General features: G+C 38.3%; 2 protein-coding genes across 2 annotated transcripts in view; one reads left to right on the top strand and one right to left on the bottom strand.

The window, feature by feature from the left end:
- Positions 1 to 8,551, top strand: part of LOC139937998 (selenoprotein H-like) — a 57,557-nt gene extending 49,006 nt beyond the window's left edge. Inside the window, exons 3-4 of the mRNA XM_071933327.1 lie at positions 7,377 to 7,494; positions 8,026 to 8,551. Coding sequence (XP_071789428.1) covers positions 7,377 to 7,474 — 98 coding nt within the window. The 3' untranslated portion in view covers positions 7,475 to 7,494; positions 8,026 to 8,551. The remainder of the gene's footprint in view (positions 1 to 7,376; positions 7,495 to 8,025) is intronic.
- A 181-nt stretch (positions 8,552 to 8,732) lies between these two features.
- Positions 8,733 to 16,952, bottom strand: LOC139937996 (uncharacterized). The gene is made up of 9 exons (XM_071933323.1): positions 16,559 to 16,952; positions 15,611 to 15,718; positions 14,146 to 14,345; positions 13,822 to 13,877; positions 12,991 to 13,126; positions 12,442 to 12,557; positions 11,806 to 11,939; positions 11,263 to 11,395; positions 8,733 to 10,863 (listed from the first exon to the last, which is right to left on the bottom strand). Exons 1-9 carry the CDS (start codon positions 16,793 to 16,795, stop codon positions 9,857 to 9,859), a joined length of 2,127 nt encoding a protein of 708 aa, XP_071789424.1. The 5' UTR covers positions 16,796 to 16,952; the 3' UTR covers positions 8,733 to 9,856.
- Between the last annotated feature and the right edge of the window lie 129 nt (positions 16,953 to 17,081).

The following is a 17,081-nucleotide window of genomic DNA, read 5'->3' as shown; positions in this document are numbered from 1 at the left end:
GCGATTTATACACGAAAAGCAAAAGTTTATACTTAATCCTACTGCTTACCGGTAACCAGTGTAATTCTTTTAAAATCGGGGTTATATGGCAGGACTTTTTAGTTAAGGTAATAACACGAGCAGCATAGTTTTGATTACGCTGAAGACGCTCAATTTGAGTACAAGGAAGGCCATATAGAAGTGAATTGCACATATCCAGTCTAGAAACTACAACAGAGTGGACTATCTGCTCAGTTGCATTTTGTGTCAAATATTTCCTTACTTTGCCTATATTACGGATATGAAATGTTGTAGAGCGTGAAATACTAGAAATATGTGAAATAAGTGTCATGGAAGAGTCGAATATAACACCAAGATTGCGAGCTTTTGTAACAGCGGTGACTTCGGAGTCACCAATATTAATGCGGGGAATAGTAATTTTAGAAAGTTGTTGCCGTGAACCGAGTATAAGAAATTCTGTCTTGTGATCATTTAGAATTTCAGAAACACATGATTCAATACGATTAATGCTCTCATCAACAACTCTCACCAAACCTGTCACAACTACCCTTCTTGGAGTTTTATGAGTTGAGTTGTAACTTGAGTTTTACACATGCAATTAAAACACTGCAAACTGCTGTGCAGAAGACAATCACTTCAATGTTCAAACTATTGGGAAATGCACAGATTTTAATGTTGTTTTAAATACCTTGGATGGTGTGGTATTAAGTATAGGCCCCTTCAAGTATCGAAATGAAGTCAGTGGTGTTGCCACTTAAAGAAACACATTGCCTTGGATCGGTCGAGTTTGTTTATAAAAAGCGTTTGTAACTGTTTGTTATAAAATGCATATGGTTGGAAAGATGTTGTAAAAGTAGAATACAATGATCCACATAAACACGCCTCGAAACTGCACGATTTTCCTTTTACCTCTTCGACTAACTCAGTCAGCCATTTATGGGAGACAATTGTTTGTCTCCCACAAATGGCCGACCATCTTAGTTCCCAAAGTAAAATTAAAACCATGCAATTTCGAGGCATATTTGTGTGGATCATTGTATTCTACTTTTAAAACATCTTTCCAACCATATGCATTTGATAACAAACGGTTATAAACGCTTTTTATAGACCAACTCATCCGATCCGAGGCAACGTGTTCCTTTAAAATGTAAGAGCTTAGATTTAAGGGAAACAAATCAATAAACTCTGTGTAGCTAAAGGACTAAAATGTTGCGAGACAATGTAGCTGCTCAGGAAGAAAAGGAACAACTTAATGAAAGCTTCTTGACACAAAACAAACTACACCCAAAAAGAAAGATATTCACTTGGCAGGCAATTACAAATGTACCATACTTTTTATATCCTGCACCAAACGAGGTAGTAGAAAGTTATTGGGGAAAAAAAACAATTGCAAAGATTTTTTTTGTTTCCACTCCATGCCAGTTTCAACTGCAAAATGCACTCAGAAACACTAAGCAGTATTGCAGATGACAAATATTTTACCCTGATAGATTTGTACTAAACTAAAAATTTCATTCTTATAAATAATTTCAACTCTATTTTACAATGTTCAAACAGTCTAAAATAGAAAGAAATTGCATTTTAAACCAACAGAGACAAATGTACATGCCTGAACTTCATTCTTGAAGGGGCACAGCAATGTTCCTCTGATAAGGGGCACTCTATGAAGAATATGTAAAACTGTATTGAATTTTTGGTCAGGGCACCACAGCAAAAGAATAGGGCACCACAGCCATTGCTGTTGGTGCCGTGGGTTATTTTTGAGGCCTGACTGTACATGTATGAGCTGGCAGACACTCATGAAATGATTTGAAGTAAAACAGTCTCAATACAGACCAAGAAACAGTTTAACAAACTGCACAGTACATTATCATTGGTGATTTCATGTTTTAGTAATGTGTGTTTGGTAAAACTTGTTTGAGATAATGAACACCTTTTTTTTTTATGCACCTTCAGTGAACACAAAGAGTATGTAGTTCACTGCAATCTAATGTAATTTAAAGCACCGGTACTAACCTAAAAACCTTTTTTAACTCAATGTTATAAAAAATAACTATGGGATAAACCTTTAAAAAACGATTTATGTAGACAAGAAATTGTGATTTGTAGATTTGTGTGGTGATTTGATGTTTTATTATTAATGTGTATTTCGGTGAATTTCGTTTGAGATATTGAACACCTCTTTATTTTACTGCACCTTCAGCGAACACAATACGTAGTTCACTGTGATCGAATGAGATTTAAAGCACCGGTACTAATTTTAAAAATCTTTTTAATTCAATATTATATAAACTACTATATGGGAAAAACCTTAAAAAAAAAAAAAAAATACTGTAGATTGTGATATTTTTGCGGATTTGGTGATTTGACATTTTAGTAATGTGCTTTTTGGTGAATTTCATTTGAGATAATTAACACCTCTTTATTTTACTGTACCTTCAGGGAACACAAAGAATATGTAGTTCACTGCAATCAAATGTAATTTAAAGCACCGGTACTAACTTAAAAATTCTTTTAAATTCAATATTATATAAATTACTATGGGAAAAACCTTCAAAAATTTCGTTTGAGATATTGAACACCTCTTTATTTTACTGCACCTTCAGCGAACACAAAGAGTACGTAGTTCACTGTGATCGAATGAGATTTAAAGCACCGGTACTAATTAAAAATCTTTTTAATTCAATATTATATAAAATACTATATGGGAAAAACCTTTAAAAAAAATAAATAAATACTGCAGATTGTGATATTTTTGCGGATTTGGTGATTTGACATTTTAGTAATGTGCACTTTGGTGAATTTCATTTGAGATATTGAACACCTCTTTATTTTACTGTACCTTCCGGGAACACAAAGAGTATGTAGTTCACTGTAATCAAATATGTTTTAAAGCACCGGTACTAACTTTAAAATTCTTTTTAATTCAATATTATATAAATAACTATGGGAAAAAATTTACACAAAATTAATGTAGATAAGATTTGGGTGATTTGTAGATTTGTAGATTTGTGTAGTGTTGCTGCAATCTGTTTTTGCTGCGTTTGTTTTCACCGTGGAAGAAAAGATCTGTAATGCCTTACTAGATGTTAAAACTGTTAGGGTTTTGTAAGTGGTAATTTTTTCACCAGCTCCTATTTATCCATAATTTTTCTCATTTAAATTTGAAAAATATTATTGACCAAATGCAGTGAACGATTTCCCTTGTAGTATAGTAGAGCAAAATGCTACGAAAAATACATGAGTTGTAGCTCCAAATTTATCATTTGCTACTCAATATAAACATTCAGTGTACAGTGAGTGATTTCCCTCGTTTAGCATCGAAAAATGCTACACAAAATGTTGCCACTCAAAAATCACAAATTGCTACTCAATATTGGCATTTCAGTGAACTACAATACTTTTGGGGTTGATTTAGGAAATACTATTATGGAAAAGACTTTTTTTTTACCTCTTACCGCAATTACAATTGTAAACTTTATATAGACTTCATATGAAGTTCAAGCCATTAGACACTTTCGGTAAACAGTATTGTCCAAAGGCCCACACTTCGTGTATCACAACTGATAAAAATAACAACAAACATGTGAAAATTTAGGCTCAATCGGTCATCGGAGTCAGGAGAAAATAACGGGGAAAACCCACCCTTGTTTCCGCACGTTTCGCCGTGTCATGACATGTGTTTTTAAATAAATCTGTAATTCTCGACAACGAGAGTTTATATTTGTTTTAATGTTTTCTCGAAAAGTAAAGCATTTCATGGAATAATATTTCAAGAGAAGTCTTTCACCATTACCTTCTGTAAACCCTGTAAGTTATTCATAAATCGTTCAAAGCAGACTTGTGGATGTATTAGGAATTATGATTTCTCATCCAGTTACTGAATGCACGCACCCTCCCTCCCTATCGTTATAAAGGGTGAGGTATCAAATGCGACAACTGGGTGGTGAGCTGAGAGTTCATAATTCCATACATCCTCAAGCCTGCCTTGATCATGATGTCAATATTTTACTACATGCTTCAACGGATCGCCTCGATCTTGTAGCCTGTAGCCGTTGTAACCACAAACAGGAATACCTTTTGGACATTTAACCATCCCTATACTTAAGTACACGTCCATTTTTTACTACATGCTTTAATGGAGCCTCGTTCTTGAAGCCGTTGTATAACCCTTTATAGCAGTCTCAATTCAACGATGTGAAACTTACAAATAATTTCCAATTGCTGTACTTTTCTAACCATTGCTGGTGAATTACAGATTGGTGTTTAGTGTTTGTATTTTTGTGACAACTGCTTGAAAATTTAAACACACTAATAGTAGTTATTTATGTTAATTTCTTAACTTTATTTACTGCACCTAATGAGCACAAAGAGTAGTTTAAAAAACTCTGCACAAAAATAACATGCTGGTAAATCCTTATTAAAGGCAGTGGACACTATTGGTAATTACTCAAAATAATTATTAGCATAAAACCTTTCTTGGTAACGAGAAATGTGGAGGGGTTGGTGGTATAAAACATTGTGAGAAACGGCTCCCTCTGAAGAGACAACAAATTCGAGAAAGAAGTAATTTGTCCAGGAATTTGATTTTGAGACCTCAGAATTAGAATTAGATTTTTGTCAACTTCGTGTGACAAGGGTGTTTTTTCTTCAATAGTTATCTCGCAACTTCGTAGACCAATTGAACTAAAATTTTCACAGGTTTGTTATTTTGTGCATATGTTGAGATACACCTAGTGAGAAGACTGGTCTTTGACAATCACCAATAGTGTCCAGTGTCTTTAAATGCTCTGCAAGTTAAATAATTTATTTCTAAGAATAAATGTTGGGACTTAACTTAGTACAGAGCAAATCAGAACAAAACAAGCTGATTTTAAGACGGCTGAAAAAAAAGATGCAATATTTTTCCAGTAACAGCAAATTTCTTTGTGCCCCCCTTTTTAGGACGGTTCATCATCAATCAAACAATAACTGAACATTGTAGTCTGTAATTAACATCCATTTTATTAGCACTCAGACTAATCTGGTATTGTAGGTCCAATGAATACCAGGCCTGGAATTACACGCAGCCCACAGAGGTCATGACCTCCGTTGCCCCTGGTCTTGGCCTTGGTGCCCCTTCAAAAGTTTCCCACTGACCTTAAAAGTTTTCAATGGAATTGCCCTTTGCAAAATGAAAATTGCCTTATCCTTTCTAAGATGAAATTCCAGGCTTGAACAGTTTACTATTTATTAGTGCAGTCTCATCAGCCAGAATCAAATTCATTTTGTTGTTTTTAATTCAGGCTATTTCACAGCCACCGTGTAATGAAATAAAACAATCAGCTCATACCAGTCATGTTAATCTTTCTTGTCGAACTGCCTGATACTTTCAAGTGTACATATTGAGTCAACATTATTCCTTGGGTCTTTTAGTAGACCTGTGGACAAGTCGTTCCCAATCTCTCCTTGATTCTTGCGACACAAGAGATTGTCTCGCAAGACCAGCAGCTTCGCGCGAGAGCAGTGTTCTCGTGGGAGCAGTATTTGATCACAAAACCTGAATCATTACGCCACCGCCACGACTCAACTATATCACCGCTACAGACCACAAGTCTAGTCTTTAAGTTTTTCTTCTTCCACACTATCTTAACTCCACCACCAGCCTCACTACAATCAGTCAAGACTTAAGCTGTGTTCCCATTGGACTTTCTTTTGTAAAGTACCAGCCGTCAATTTCACCAAACTCTTGCTCTCTCTCTCTCTCTCTCTCTCTCTCTCTCTCTCTCTCTCTCTCTCTCTCTCTCTCTCTCTCTCTCTCTCTCTCTCTCTCTCTAGTTGACCGCGGGGTCGGAATCGAGCTTAGTTTTGCACATCCCTGTTGATCTCTCATTAAGTTGGGAAGATCAGCTGGAAGCACCCCGATGTCCCTGGCAACTACATCTGGCAACTAACTCTTGCTAACTTAGGATTAATCCTAGGACTTAGAACGAGTAAAGTTCTGTATCCAAAAGGCGTAGGACGCTTCGAACCCATCCTAAGTTAGGACGGGTTACTCGTTCTAACTCGAGATAGGATTAATCCTGGCGTTACGTGAAATCGGTTGCAGGACTTTTCTGTAGAGTGACAAAATGAAATCCAATGGGGACGCAAGGTAAACTGCCCTCCCTGTCAACTAAATGCAACAGTAAAAAATAGGTCGAAAGAGGTAGCCACAGTTACTTTACAGGGCTGCTAAAAAAGTATGGGGCTGATTACTTTTAGAAACTATGCTCCACGGGGGAGCCTTATATAGTTTCTAGAAGTAGGGGCTGGTTAGCCCTGGAGAGGTGTCCGACCTGGGCTAGGGGCTGGTATGCTTATAGTAGTGTGGGCGACCAGAACACAGAAAAGAGTACTGCGTTTGATGTCTTTAAAGTCCTGGAAAGCATAACCCATTAATATAGTTGCATTATTGAAACCCCCTATGGACGGCCGTTGGGAGGAGGAAAACGTTATCGCAACTTAACTCAGTAACGAAAGAACCTATGACAATGGCATTTGCACCGTTGTATTTCTCCTGAGAAGACTAGGAGAAATTCAACAGTGTGAATGCTAAGTTTAGTAATAGTTGCGATAATGTAACCCGTTCAATTTGAAGTAAATTTTTTCCAAATTGTTAATTTACTTGGAGAAAAGAAATTTATATTACAAATAACAAACTAAGCATAATATGCATGATGAATAGATTAGAAAATAGGAATTTCTTACCCTACTTCTAGAAACTATTTAAAGGACTAGATGAAGTTAATTGTTTCCTGAAATATACTTTTTTGGTTGATTTACAAAATACTATATTGAAAAAGACTTTTTTTTTAACCTCTTACAGCAATTACAATTGTAAAATTTATTTAACAAAACTTTATATGAAGTTAATGTAGAGGGTTGTCTTGTCATGTTCAAAGCTGACTTGTGGTTGTATTTTATTAGGAATTATGATTTCTCATCCAGTTTACTGAATGCACGCACCCTCCCTCCCTATCGTTATAAAGGGTGAGGTATCAAATGCAGCAACTTGGTGGTGGGAATTCATAATTCCATACCTTACTACATGCTTCAATGGAGCCTCTATCTTGTAGCCCGTGTTTAGTGTTTGTATTTTGGTGACAATCGCTTGAAAATTTATACTAATAATATTTATTTATGTTAATTTCTTAACTCTATTTAGTCGTCAAGTTTTTGAGAGGAAAAATTGAAAAACCACAGAGCAATAATCACCATTAGGATAATTTTTCACCGGAACTATAACTGCCACCATTACAATCACTTTCACTGTAGGCCTATCGATAATTTCTTCACCAGAACAATAAATTTTTTACTGGTTCAATGATAACTGTGATTGTATTTTTGATCCACAGAAGTTCTTCTCTGGACTGGTGTCAAGAAGGGACCTCCACGTAAGTTGAAGTTTCCAGAGTCTTCCATTGTGATTGAAGCGTTCAAGAAAGCCTTGTAGACTTTGATTGCACAACACAGGTAAGAAAGTTCTAATTTTGATAGATGTTAAAAATTCCAAAAATGAAATTTAATAGATGTTAAAAATAAGAACATGGGATTTGCACTTCCTCAAAGACACTAGAGAGGCTCGGTGGTCTAGTGGTAGGGACATCTGCTCTAGAATGTCAAAGGTCATGGGTTCAAATCCCTGTGAGTTGAACTTCCTCTAGGCAATGTAAGCTCAGTGGTATAGTGATAAAGTTTCTTCTAGAATGGCAAAGGTCATGGGTTCAAATCCCACCCAAGTGTTATACCTGTGGATTTTTGTTCAAAGGACACAGTGCATGCTTAACACATTAGTACAAAAGGCAACAACTAAATGGTAATCATTTCGTTGTTCTTAGCAGTAATATTAAACTGTACCTTTGACTCCATAAAATGGCCAACCATGTTCCTTTGAGAGACTAGTCAGCCACAGGTCAACTAAATGTTTGCACTCGAACTTGCTCATAGATGTCTACCAAACTGCCTCTTTCTAAAGTCTTGCTTTCTTTCTTGTGACCCTAACAGTCATCTCAGCCACCAGAGAGTTAAAAGTTTGACGTACCAGCAGAGGACCCCAATAAGCGCTAATGACAGATGGTGACTCAAGAAGCCCAAGGCTTAGGTTATTATCTCGAGAAAGAAATGCTTTTTGAATGCTCTGGTGGGATGCCATTAAGACAGTTTGAGTGGACTGTGTGACTATGCAGAAATACCAGCATTTTGTATTTAAAAATTAACCCTTCAACCTCAAAATATAAGGTTCCTGTATTTCTAAACAAGGGTTAAATGGTATAAAATAATTAATTATTTGATTTTTTGGAAATTTGCTATAATATTGACATTTTGTGGGGCAATGTGGGAGGGTCAACAACTGCAAAGTTCTCAACCTTCTACATGTATACTAATTTTTGGTTTTGGCTTTTGCTAGATCATTGAAAAGCCCAATTTATAAAACAAGGTTTCACGCTGATCGTAAAGTTTAAACAGTTTGAATTTCTCTTAAAAGACAGTTAAATTTGTGATACCAATCGTACAATTATAATATTTGTTTACTATAAAGTATTACTAAGTATTTTATTAATATTTCCTTATAACACTAACTCATTGAAACTATCCTTGAATGTATAACAAGGCGTATCCAATAATAAAACAGTTTTATAGTTTTTGAAGATCTGTCTTCGTAATTTATTTTTTGATTGCAAAACAATTTGTTTACATACTAACGCAAACAGTCATGTTATGAATCAGTCGTCAAAATGACAAAATTAAATAACATTAAAATAACTGCATCATTTGTAAGCAGATACTTGTATTCAAGAAACATCTCGAAACATTTCTATTTCGAAAACCATGCCTTTGTGTATAAAGCAGAGTTCTGGTTTTTGTGCCAGGAGTGTCATTATTGACAAACATGGCGCGCTGTCAATCTTCAATACTTGTTTAATTCTATTATGTAAATGCAACTTACATTTTCATGAGGAATGAACTTAAATGGAATGAACTCTTTTTTGAAAAACAAAATTACTAGAATATGTTCTCTGTTTTGAAACAAACGTTATAAGGAATATTCTAGTAGATTTGTCTACTTGCTTATGTTTTATGACTTTATAATAATTATAGCAATGACACCCCAGTTGACATTATGTGTCGATCTCTCAGGCTTGCAAAGAGACGAATGGTAACATACACATTTCAATATATCTTTTTTGGTACTCCTTACTCCTTATTTTGATAAAACATTGAATGATGGATTTTTAACAACTATGTGCCAGACCTATTTTCGCCTTCCAGCCTCGGTTTGGTTGGATTGATTTGAATGTGAGAAAAATCAATATGGCGGCATTTTGATAACCTTGAACGCACACACACACGCTGATATCTACGACATGTAATTATATTGCATTCAAATTACACCCTAGTTTTTTTACTTTTCCAGCCACCAAACGTCTCTCATATTTCTGTCTACGATAGAATAAATCTCAGAGGAAGTAAGAAGCAGCTCTTCCTACTCTTCATGGTTTAGACCAGATGCCAAACAGGACAACCCACATCTCCCAAGTGTACCCCCCCCCCCAATTCTATGCTTCCTGTACTATACAGTATTTTAAAAAACCTCCCCGTCCTATGATTCCTGATACTTTTAGGGCCATGTCACATAAGGCAGCTTTTGCAGGCAACTTGGAGGCAATCAACTGCAGTGCTTGCTACAAGACTACTTTGGTAGCACACGAGTCAATTTTTTAACATTATCTTACGATCCACAACGAAAAATGTTAACATTCAAATAGGAATGCCAATTCTTAGTGGAGATTGCCCGGAACTGGTTGCCCCTAAATTGCCTCGTGTGACATGGCCTTTAGACAGCAATTGTCTCACTGAGTAGTGGAAGATTCTTCTGTAGTTGATTAAGGAGCTCACTTGTTCGCACCTCCGGCTCTGGCTTCAGCATGATGCTGTTCAGTAAGTTCCTTCTTGCCAGAACACGCATCTTGGCCTTGAACTTACTACTGCCACCATTTGCCGAACCAGACGCCGTGACCGGGCTTGCCCTCGGGCTCGGAGACTCCAACCGCAGGTCGTTCTTCTTGCTGGCTTCCTTCTGGAGCGTCCCGCGGAGTGCCCTCTTCCACAGCTCCGTCTTCCCGTGGACGTGAATGAAGTTGGACACCTCTGGCTTCTTCCCAGTCTTCAAACTAGCAGGCTCGCTCGCTGAGTACTTCTTCCGATCTGCCTGTCCAGTTGGAGTTGGTGTTGGCGACAACCCCAGGCGGTACCGTATACGGGTGATAGATTCCCGCTCTCCAGGAGACCCATCTCTGCTTGGTCGCATGTAGATTTTCTCCCTGATATCCACAGGTACTAAGGTGGTTGTATAACCAGCCAGGCTATCATTCGTTGGATCAGACATAGTCTTGGTCGGCGTGTATTTCTTGGTCACCCTGGGTGGGGGTGAGGATGCTTGAGGTGATGGAGCTCCTGGTGGGACTGCTTTCCGGATCTGCTTCCTGGTGTCCAGGATCCGTCGAGGGGTCTTGGGAGGTGGGCTTTTGCCCCAAGCATTCATCCGTAGCCTCTTCTCAATCAGTCGCTCCTGCTCCTGCTCATTCTCGACAACTTCAAAGACGTACTCAGCGCCCAAGGACGGCTTGAGGATGCGACGATATAAGTTTTTGATGCGGGTGCTGTCAGCCGTCTTATTTGTTGGGGTTGCTTTCTTGGTTGAAGTGCAACTTGGGGGTGTGTCTGGTTTTGGACTCTTCCGATGTGGGCACTCGGGTGAAGGCACAAAGTGTACACTCTGGTGGTGTCGAGCTGCTGGCTTACTGGCTGGTTCCTCTTTATCTTTCGTTATAGTCTTTGTGTCTGTTGGGAGGAAAATGTGTATGAGATAATTGTTTTGACTGTTTTCTAGATTGCAACAATAATCACATTATTCTTCTTATCGATTCTACTTCGGAACCAATTAGATTTTCGTCAGCCCAAACTGCAGACATCTCTCTGCATCATCGCTGTATTTAGACCATAAGTGAGGTATGAAAACGTATATGGTGTCAAGGATAAAAATAAACTGGAAAAAATAGTGAACTTGCGGGTACAACAGTGTAATAATTTGTGTGTCTCCTGAAGATGAGCAGAGTAGACTGTACAGTTCAAAACGTTGATACCAAACATGTCAAAGCCAACATTCCCTCAAAAGAGAATTATTATAACATGGTTGATGACGGGTCTTGGGCCTGGCCTGACTACTGGCAATGGACTTACCGGCTTTGGGGTCCAGTCGAACTGTTTTTCCGTTAGGTTTCAGGACAAGCGTTGGTTCTTTGAGACTGGCGTACTTGTCTGCTTCACCGGTCAAATTCTCATCAGAACTTTCCTGTATGACTTTTAGGAAGGCCTGTAACATCAAAGATGAAAATAATTGTATTGTGTCTATGTTTAGACCGGTGTACGGCTGATTCCCTCTGAAAGCGTAAATAGAAGCTAGATGCATGCCTCGCACACAAACGACGTGTTGCATGCAGTCTAAGGCGGGAGTTGAAGCAACACGGTTTGTTTCCGCACCTTGTCTTGCCAGAATAATTTTATTAAACTTGTATTGAGTCGCTTTGTCAATCGTCTTTGAAAAGCACTCTTCGGCTATATTATATACAGAAGCATAAACTTGTGCATAGATATGTCAGTACAAGCAGTTTAAACAAAATTGCTATCTTTTTTGTTTGAAGCTTAATGAAGTTTGAGGAAGCTCAAATACAGAACATAGTTTCATCTGCTTGTCTCAGTTCGATGTTGTAACTTCTGTCTCACCTGGCTGGAGGGAAAAGCTGTTAGATTCTTAGTGTTGAGGTTCTTGCGAACCCATGGATGTGCGATGATCTCGTGCATACGGAGTCTCGTCAGCGGACGGGTACGTAGTAGTCTACGGATCAGATCGGCACAGTCTGAGGAACAACATCAGAACGAGAAAGCAGTTTTTAGAAGAACTTGACACTATTGGTAATTACTCAAAATAAATGTCAGCATCAAAACTTACTTGGTAACGAGCAATAGAGAGCTTTGTTGATAGTATAAAATATTGTGATTAACGGCTCCCTCTCACAAATAGTTATTGAGAAAGAGGTAATTTCTCACTTAAATAATAACAGACTTCAGGTCTCAAGTCTTTTATTAAGTATCTGATCCTGAAAGCACACACATTTTGTGCAAAAAGGCTGTTTTTTCTTTCATTATTTTATTGCAACTTCGATGACCAATTGGGTCCAAATTTGTACAGATTAGTTGTTTTATGCATAGGACACCAAGTTAGAATTTATAGTCTTTGACAATTACCAAATGTGTCCAGTGCCTTTAAGACAGTTTCTTTGGTTATATGATTTTGTATTTGACTTGGATCATGTAATCTTATGCAGCTATAATGGGGATAAATCTGATACTCTGTCTTACCGGAAGATACCCAAGGTTGGAAGCTCAGTTTTCGACGGGTTTGTTCCAGAAGTGTGTTGAGGTTCTGATCATTGAATGGCAGACGTCCATTCACCATTGCGTATAGAACAACACCTCTGTAAGAACAATATAATCACCAACATAGGTCATGATGGTAAAAGGAATCACTTATCGCTTGAAAATAACTGAGTGACACAGTACTGCTCAAAATTTATGAATTTTGAACAGCCACTCAGTCAATATAACGAAGCCACAAAGGAGAGCTATAGATTAAAAAAATTACAGACACATTTTGATAGGGAAAATGTATCTTATCAACTTTTTAAAATGTAAACCTTTCAGAAAAGATGCAAACAACTTTCAGTACTTTGGACCAACTGTTCAGAAAAAGTGATAATAAAAAATATCAAACTATAAAAAATGGCACTCAGCTTGTTTTAAGTTAAATGACTCAAAAGATAAAGTAATTATCATTATGATTTTGAAGTAATTGCCATTGCTTATGTAAGCCTAGCCTGCGTATTTAAAAAAAAGAATCAGGTTACTTACAAACTCCAAATATCTGCGAGTTTCCCGTCGTAGTTTCTAGCCGAGAGGATCTCTGGCGCCGCGTATGCATACGACCCGCAGAATGTGGACAGCATGTTACATCGATTGGTTGGGAAACGACAAGCAAATCCGAAATCTGAACGCGGGTATAGAGAATGAACAAGGGAGAGGTTGGTGGTATGAAACATTATGAGAAACGGTTTCCTCTGAAGTGCCATAGTTTTCGAGAAATAAGTAATTGTCCACGAATTTGATTTCGAGACCTCAGGTTTAGAACTTGAGGTCTCGAAATCAATCATCTAAACGCACACAACTTCGTGTGTGACAATGTTTTGTTTTTTTCTTTCATTATTATCTCGCAACTTCGATGACCGATTGAGCTCAAACTTTCACAGGTTTGTTATTTTATGCATGTGTTGAGATACACCAACTGTGAAGGTTAGTCTTTGACAATTACCAATAGTGTCCAGAGTCTTTAATAATTCAATGATGTAAATGAAAATGTACAAAGCTAACGGCGGGTTTGAAAATATCATTGTTTCGAGAGAGAAAAAGTGCTCGCTTTGGCGTTGGTTATAAGTATAAATATGATCTGTCGATTACTGAAACAAACTCCTCGAGGGATATATAACTTGTAGGTGAACTTCTACTTCTACTTCTACTTGTATGGTAGGGTCCATAAGACAGGACGTAAAGCCGATGGACTACTTGTCCTACTTGAACCATGGAGCAGTAAGCTTGTAGTTTGACAAGAGTGTAACAAAGAGGCTTTGAGTGATGAGTGATATTTTAGGTATTATAGCAAACAATATTTAATTATTTCCAACTTACCTGAGATTTTTACATTGTCGTTTTCATCCAGCAATATGTTTTCACATTTCAGATCTCTGTTGGAGAAGAGAAATGTTTTCATATATTATGAGGTCATAATAGTTGAATGCTTCGGTATGTTTTGCGTCTTATTTTCTTCAAAACTTTGAAGTTATTTGTGACGCCGTCTTTCATTTGTTTGTTGGTCCATATTGAGGCAATATCTATTGTATGGAACATCTGTCAACTACTTTTGTCCCCCTCGAAAAACGCGCCAGGTTGGTTTGAAAAAGTTTTATTTGGAAAATTGCCGTCGTGTTTTAACAAAAAATGAATGTATGTCACCTGTGCACAACGTTGAGTTGATGGCAATGCGCCACGCCGCTTATGATGTGCTTAAACAGCCGTCGGGCCGTCTCCTCCTTGACGGCACATCCCGTCTCCAGCACACATTCGTTGATGTAGGAGAGGATGTCACCGTTGGGGGCGTAGTCCATCACGAGGTAGATGCGCGTCTCGGAACGAAATACTTCGTAAAGTTGAATCTGTTGTAAATCACAAAAATCATTCAAAATAGGAATGGGACTTTCATTTACACACTCAAAACTCATGAGTCGGAATTACTCCAGGGCTCGATTTCACAAAGTACTAAGATTCATCTTTAAGATGGGTTTCAGTATTGCCATAGTGATTTGTATTGCGACATCACACTTTTGCTCATCAATCAGTCGTAACTCTTTGTGAAATTGATCCCGGATCCTCAGCCGTCGGATCCTCTTCCTAATCTAGGATTAATCTTAAGACTTGAGACGAGTAACATGTAAACCCTAAAGGCAGTGGACACTATTGGTAACTACTCAAAAAACTCAAAATAATTAACTTTTCTTGGTGACGAGTAATGGGGAGAGGTTGGTGGTATAAAACATTGTGAGAAACGGCTCCCTCTGAAGTGCCATAGTTTTCGAGAAAGAAGTAGTTTTCCACGAATTTGATTTCGAGACCTCAGGTTTAGAACTTGAGGTCTCGAAATCAAGCATCTAAACGCAAACAACTTCGTGTGACGAGTGTTTTCTTCTTTCATTAATATCTCGCAACTTTGATGACCGATTGAGCTCAAATTTTCACAGGTTAGTTATGTTATGCATATGTTGAGATACACTTACTGTGAAAGCTAGTCTTTGACATTTACCAATAGAGTCCACTGCCTTTAAGCTTAATCCTAAGTTAGGACTATTACTCGTCCTTACTCGAGCGTTTCGTGAAACCGGCTGCTGGGCTCTGTATGACCCGAGGGTCAAGTGTCGAAATGTTCCGGAAAAGGGTCAAACTTACGCAGATTCTGGAGTATCCCATCTTTGGATCGGGCCCCGAGCCGGAAACCGGATCAATTCTGCATGCCCCGGAATTTTTGGGTGATATTATTTTGTAAGATTCTGGGTGAAAACCTAACTTAAAGCTTTAGCTTTGTCAACCTTCCATCCCAGGGTGAACTAAAAATAATAATTATTTAAAAAAGGAACTTTCGGTCAAAACTTTCTTACCTTTTGAGCATTAACAAAATGGCGGCACTTTGCAATACGGGAAACATGCGGTTGGTGCGACAGGACCGATTATGCAATAATTTTAATTACTATGTTATAAAGCCAATGAAAGGAAAATCAATTATACGTAATCAACATTTATTTAACAACAATTATTGTTGCCGGTTTTGCCCCTTTTTCTTTAATCCAATCTGACCTTTTTATGAGGGGTTTTGACAAAAGTCCAATAGTGAATCACGGAATCACATGGGGGAATGATTATCACGTACCAGATGCGGATGCTTGTATGTAACCTTCAATGCGTCGATCTCACGAGGCATGAACTTGTGGATGTACTCACTGGGTGCATGCTTCTTAGAGATAATCTTTATAGCGACCTGCAGGTAGAGTCAAATAGTTTCATGTCTTAAGCCCTTTTCGAAATCAGAGCTCTGGATTGGGCTTGGTCTCGGTCCACCTTTTGAAAGTCCAAGCCCAGGCCGTGGTTTCGAAAAGGGTGGCCCATGTGTAACGTTACATGCTGACACAATCTTTGGTAAGTCTGCCGTGAGCATTGATTCAAATATTTACCAGAAATAGACCAAACTGTTTTATACCTTACAGCCTCTTTTTGGTTGCACTGATTTAAATGGCAGAAATACAATATGGATGCTCCGCGACCTTTAAGATTTATATTGCGCCAGTGTGGTAACTCCACAACAAAACTCGGACGAAAACCATTAGGTTAATGATACCCCATTTGTATATTATTGTTGCAAAGGTGTAGTGTAGCAAACCTATCGTTTGCGAGCGAAAGTAAAAAATAATAACGTGTAACTTTTCTATTGAATGTAGGCCTTTACAGACTTATCGTTTGCGAGCGAAAGTAAGAAATAATGTGTAACTTTAGACCAGTGTTTTACACGCGTTGTTGCATGGGGGAAAGTTTCCTATGGGCATGGTATTGAATTTGCCGCCTTATAATCCCAGCCATTTGGGCCCCTGTTAAAAAGTAGGCTCTCATTGCGCGGTCTGCACGCTTGGAGGGGATGTTTATTGTCATATGGCCCGAGAATTTTGGCGGCCGGGTGATAGTTGCAGCTTTCCTACCCAAAGACTGTATAATTATTGTAGTAATGTTGGCATCTGTTCAAGTAAGCCTGTCTGTGGCTTTCTTATGTTCCCATATCAAAAGAACTCTGACAAAATTAGTGTTTGGTGTGTAATTAATTCCTCACCATGTCATGGCCCTTCTCGTCGAGATCTTGCTTGAGCTTAGCACACTTCTCCAGTTTCTTCTCCCCAACCCTGGCCAGTCGGACCTTAGCATAGGCCCCGGTACCGAGTGTCTTGTCCGTCATGGTGTAGCCGTGGCGCCGGCATTCGGCGCTCTCCTGGGCGGCCTCTCTGGCCTTCTTGCCGCTACTGCTGCTGGCTCTGTATTTCTGATCATTCTGGTAAGTCATAGTTACCATTTGTACCAACGCCCCCCTTTTTAGGCTAAAAGGTAAAAAACGAATAGTGATACGGTTTCCAAAACGGAGTGACCAAAGCTCACACTTTCGACCAGTGCCGCAACACCACAAAGTTCTATACTCTGTTCATTTTAGAAGTGCATGTGTTCCCTTTTGTTTTTATTCCATCTTCCCAACATTAGTTTTTATTTACCTCGTCTCTAATGACGTTACGTCATAATGGTAGTTTGACGCCGCCTTTTTGTTTCTTGTCCAGATATTATGACGTTTCATTTGTTTCAATGAT

Source organism: Asterias amurensis, chromosome 6 (genome assembly GCF_032118995.1).
Source record: "Asterias amurensis chromosome 6, ASM3211899v1".
NCBI lineage: Eukaryota > Metazoa > Echinodermata > Asteroidea > Forcipulatida > Asteriidae > Asterias > Asterias amurensis.
This window is presented reverse-complemented; position numbering and strand designations above follow the sequence as displayed.

Coding starts and splice junctions, on each gene's coding strand:
- LOC139937996 (XM_071933323.1), bottom strand. CDS start 16,795: ATGGTAACTATGACTTACCAGAATGATCAGAAATACAGAGCCAGCAGC. Junction 15,719..16,558: donor ACGAGAAGGGCCATGACATG/GTGAGGAATTAA, acceptor CTCTACCTGCAG/GTCGCTATAAAGATTATCTC. Junction 13,878..14,145: donor CAACTCAACGTTGTGCACAG/GTGACATACATT, acceptor CTTCTCCAACAG/AGATCTGAAATGTGAAAACA.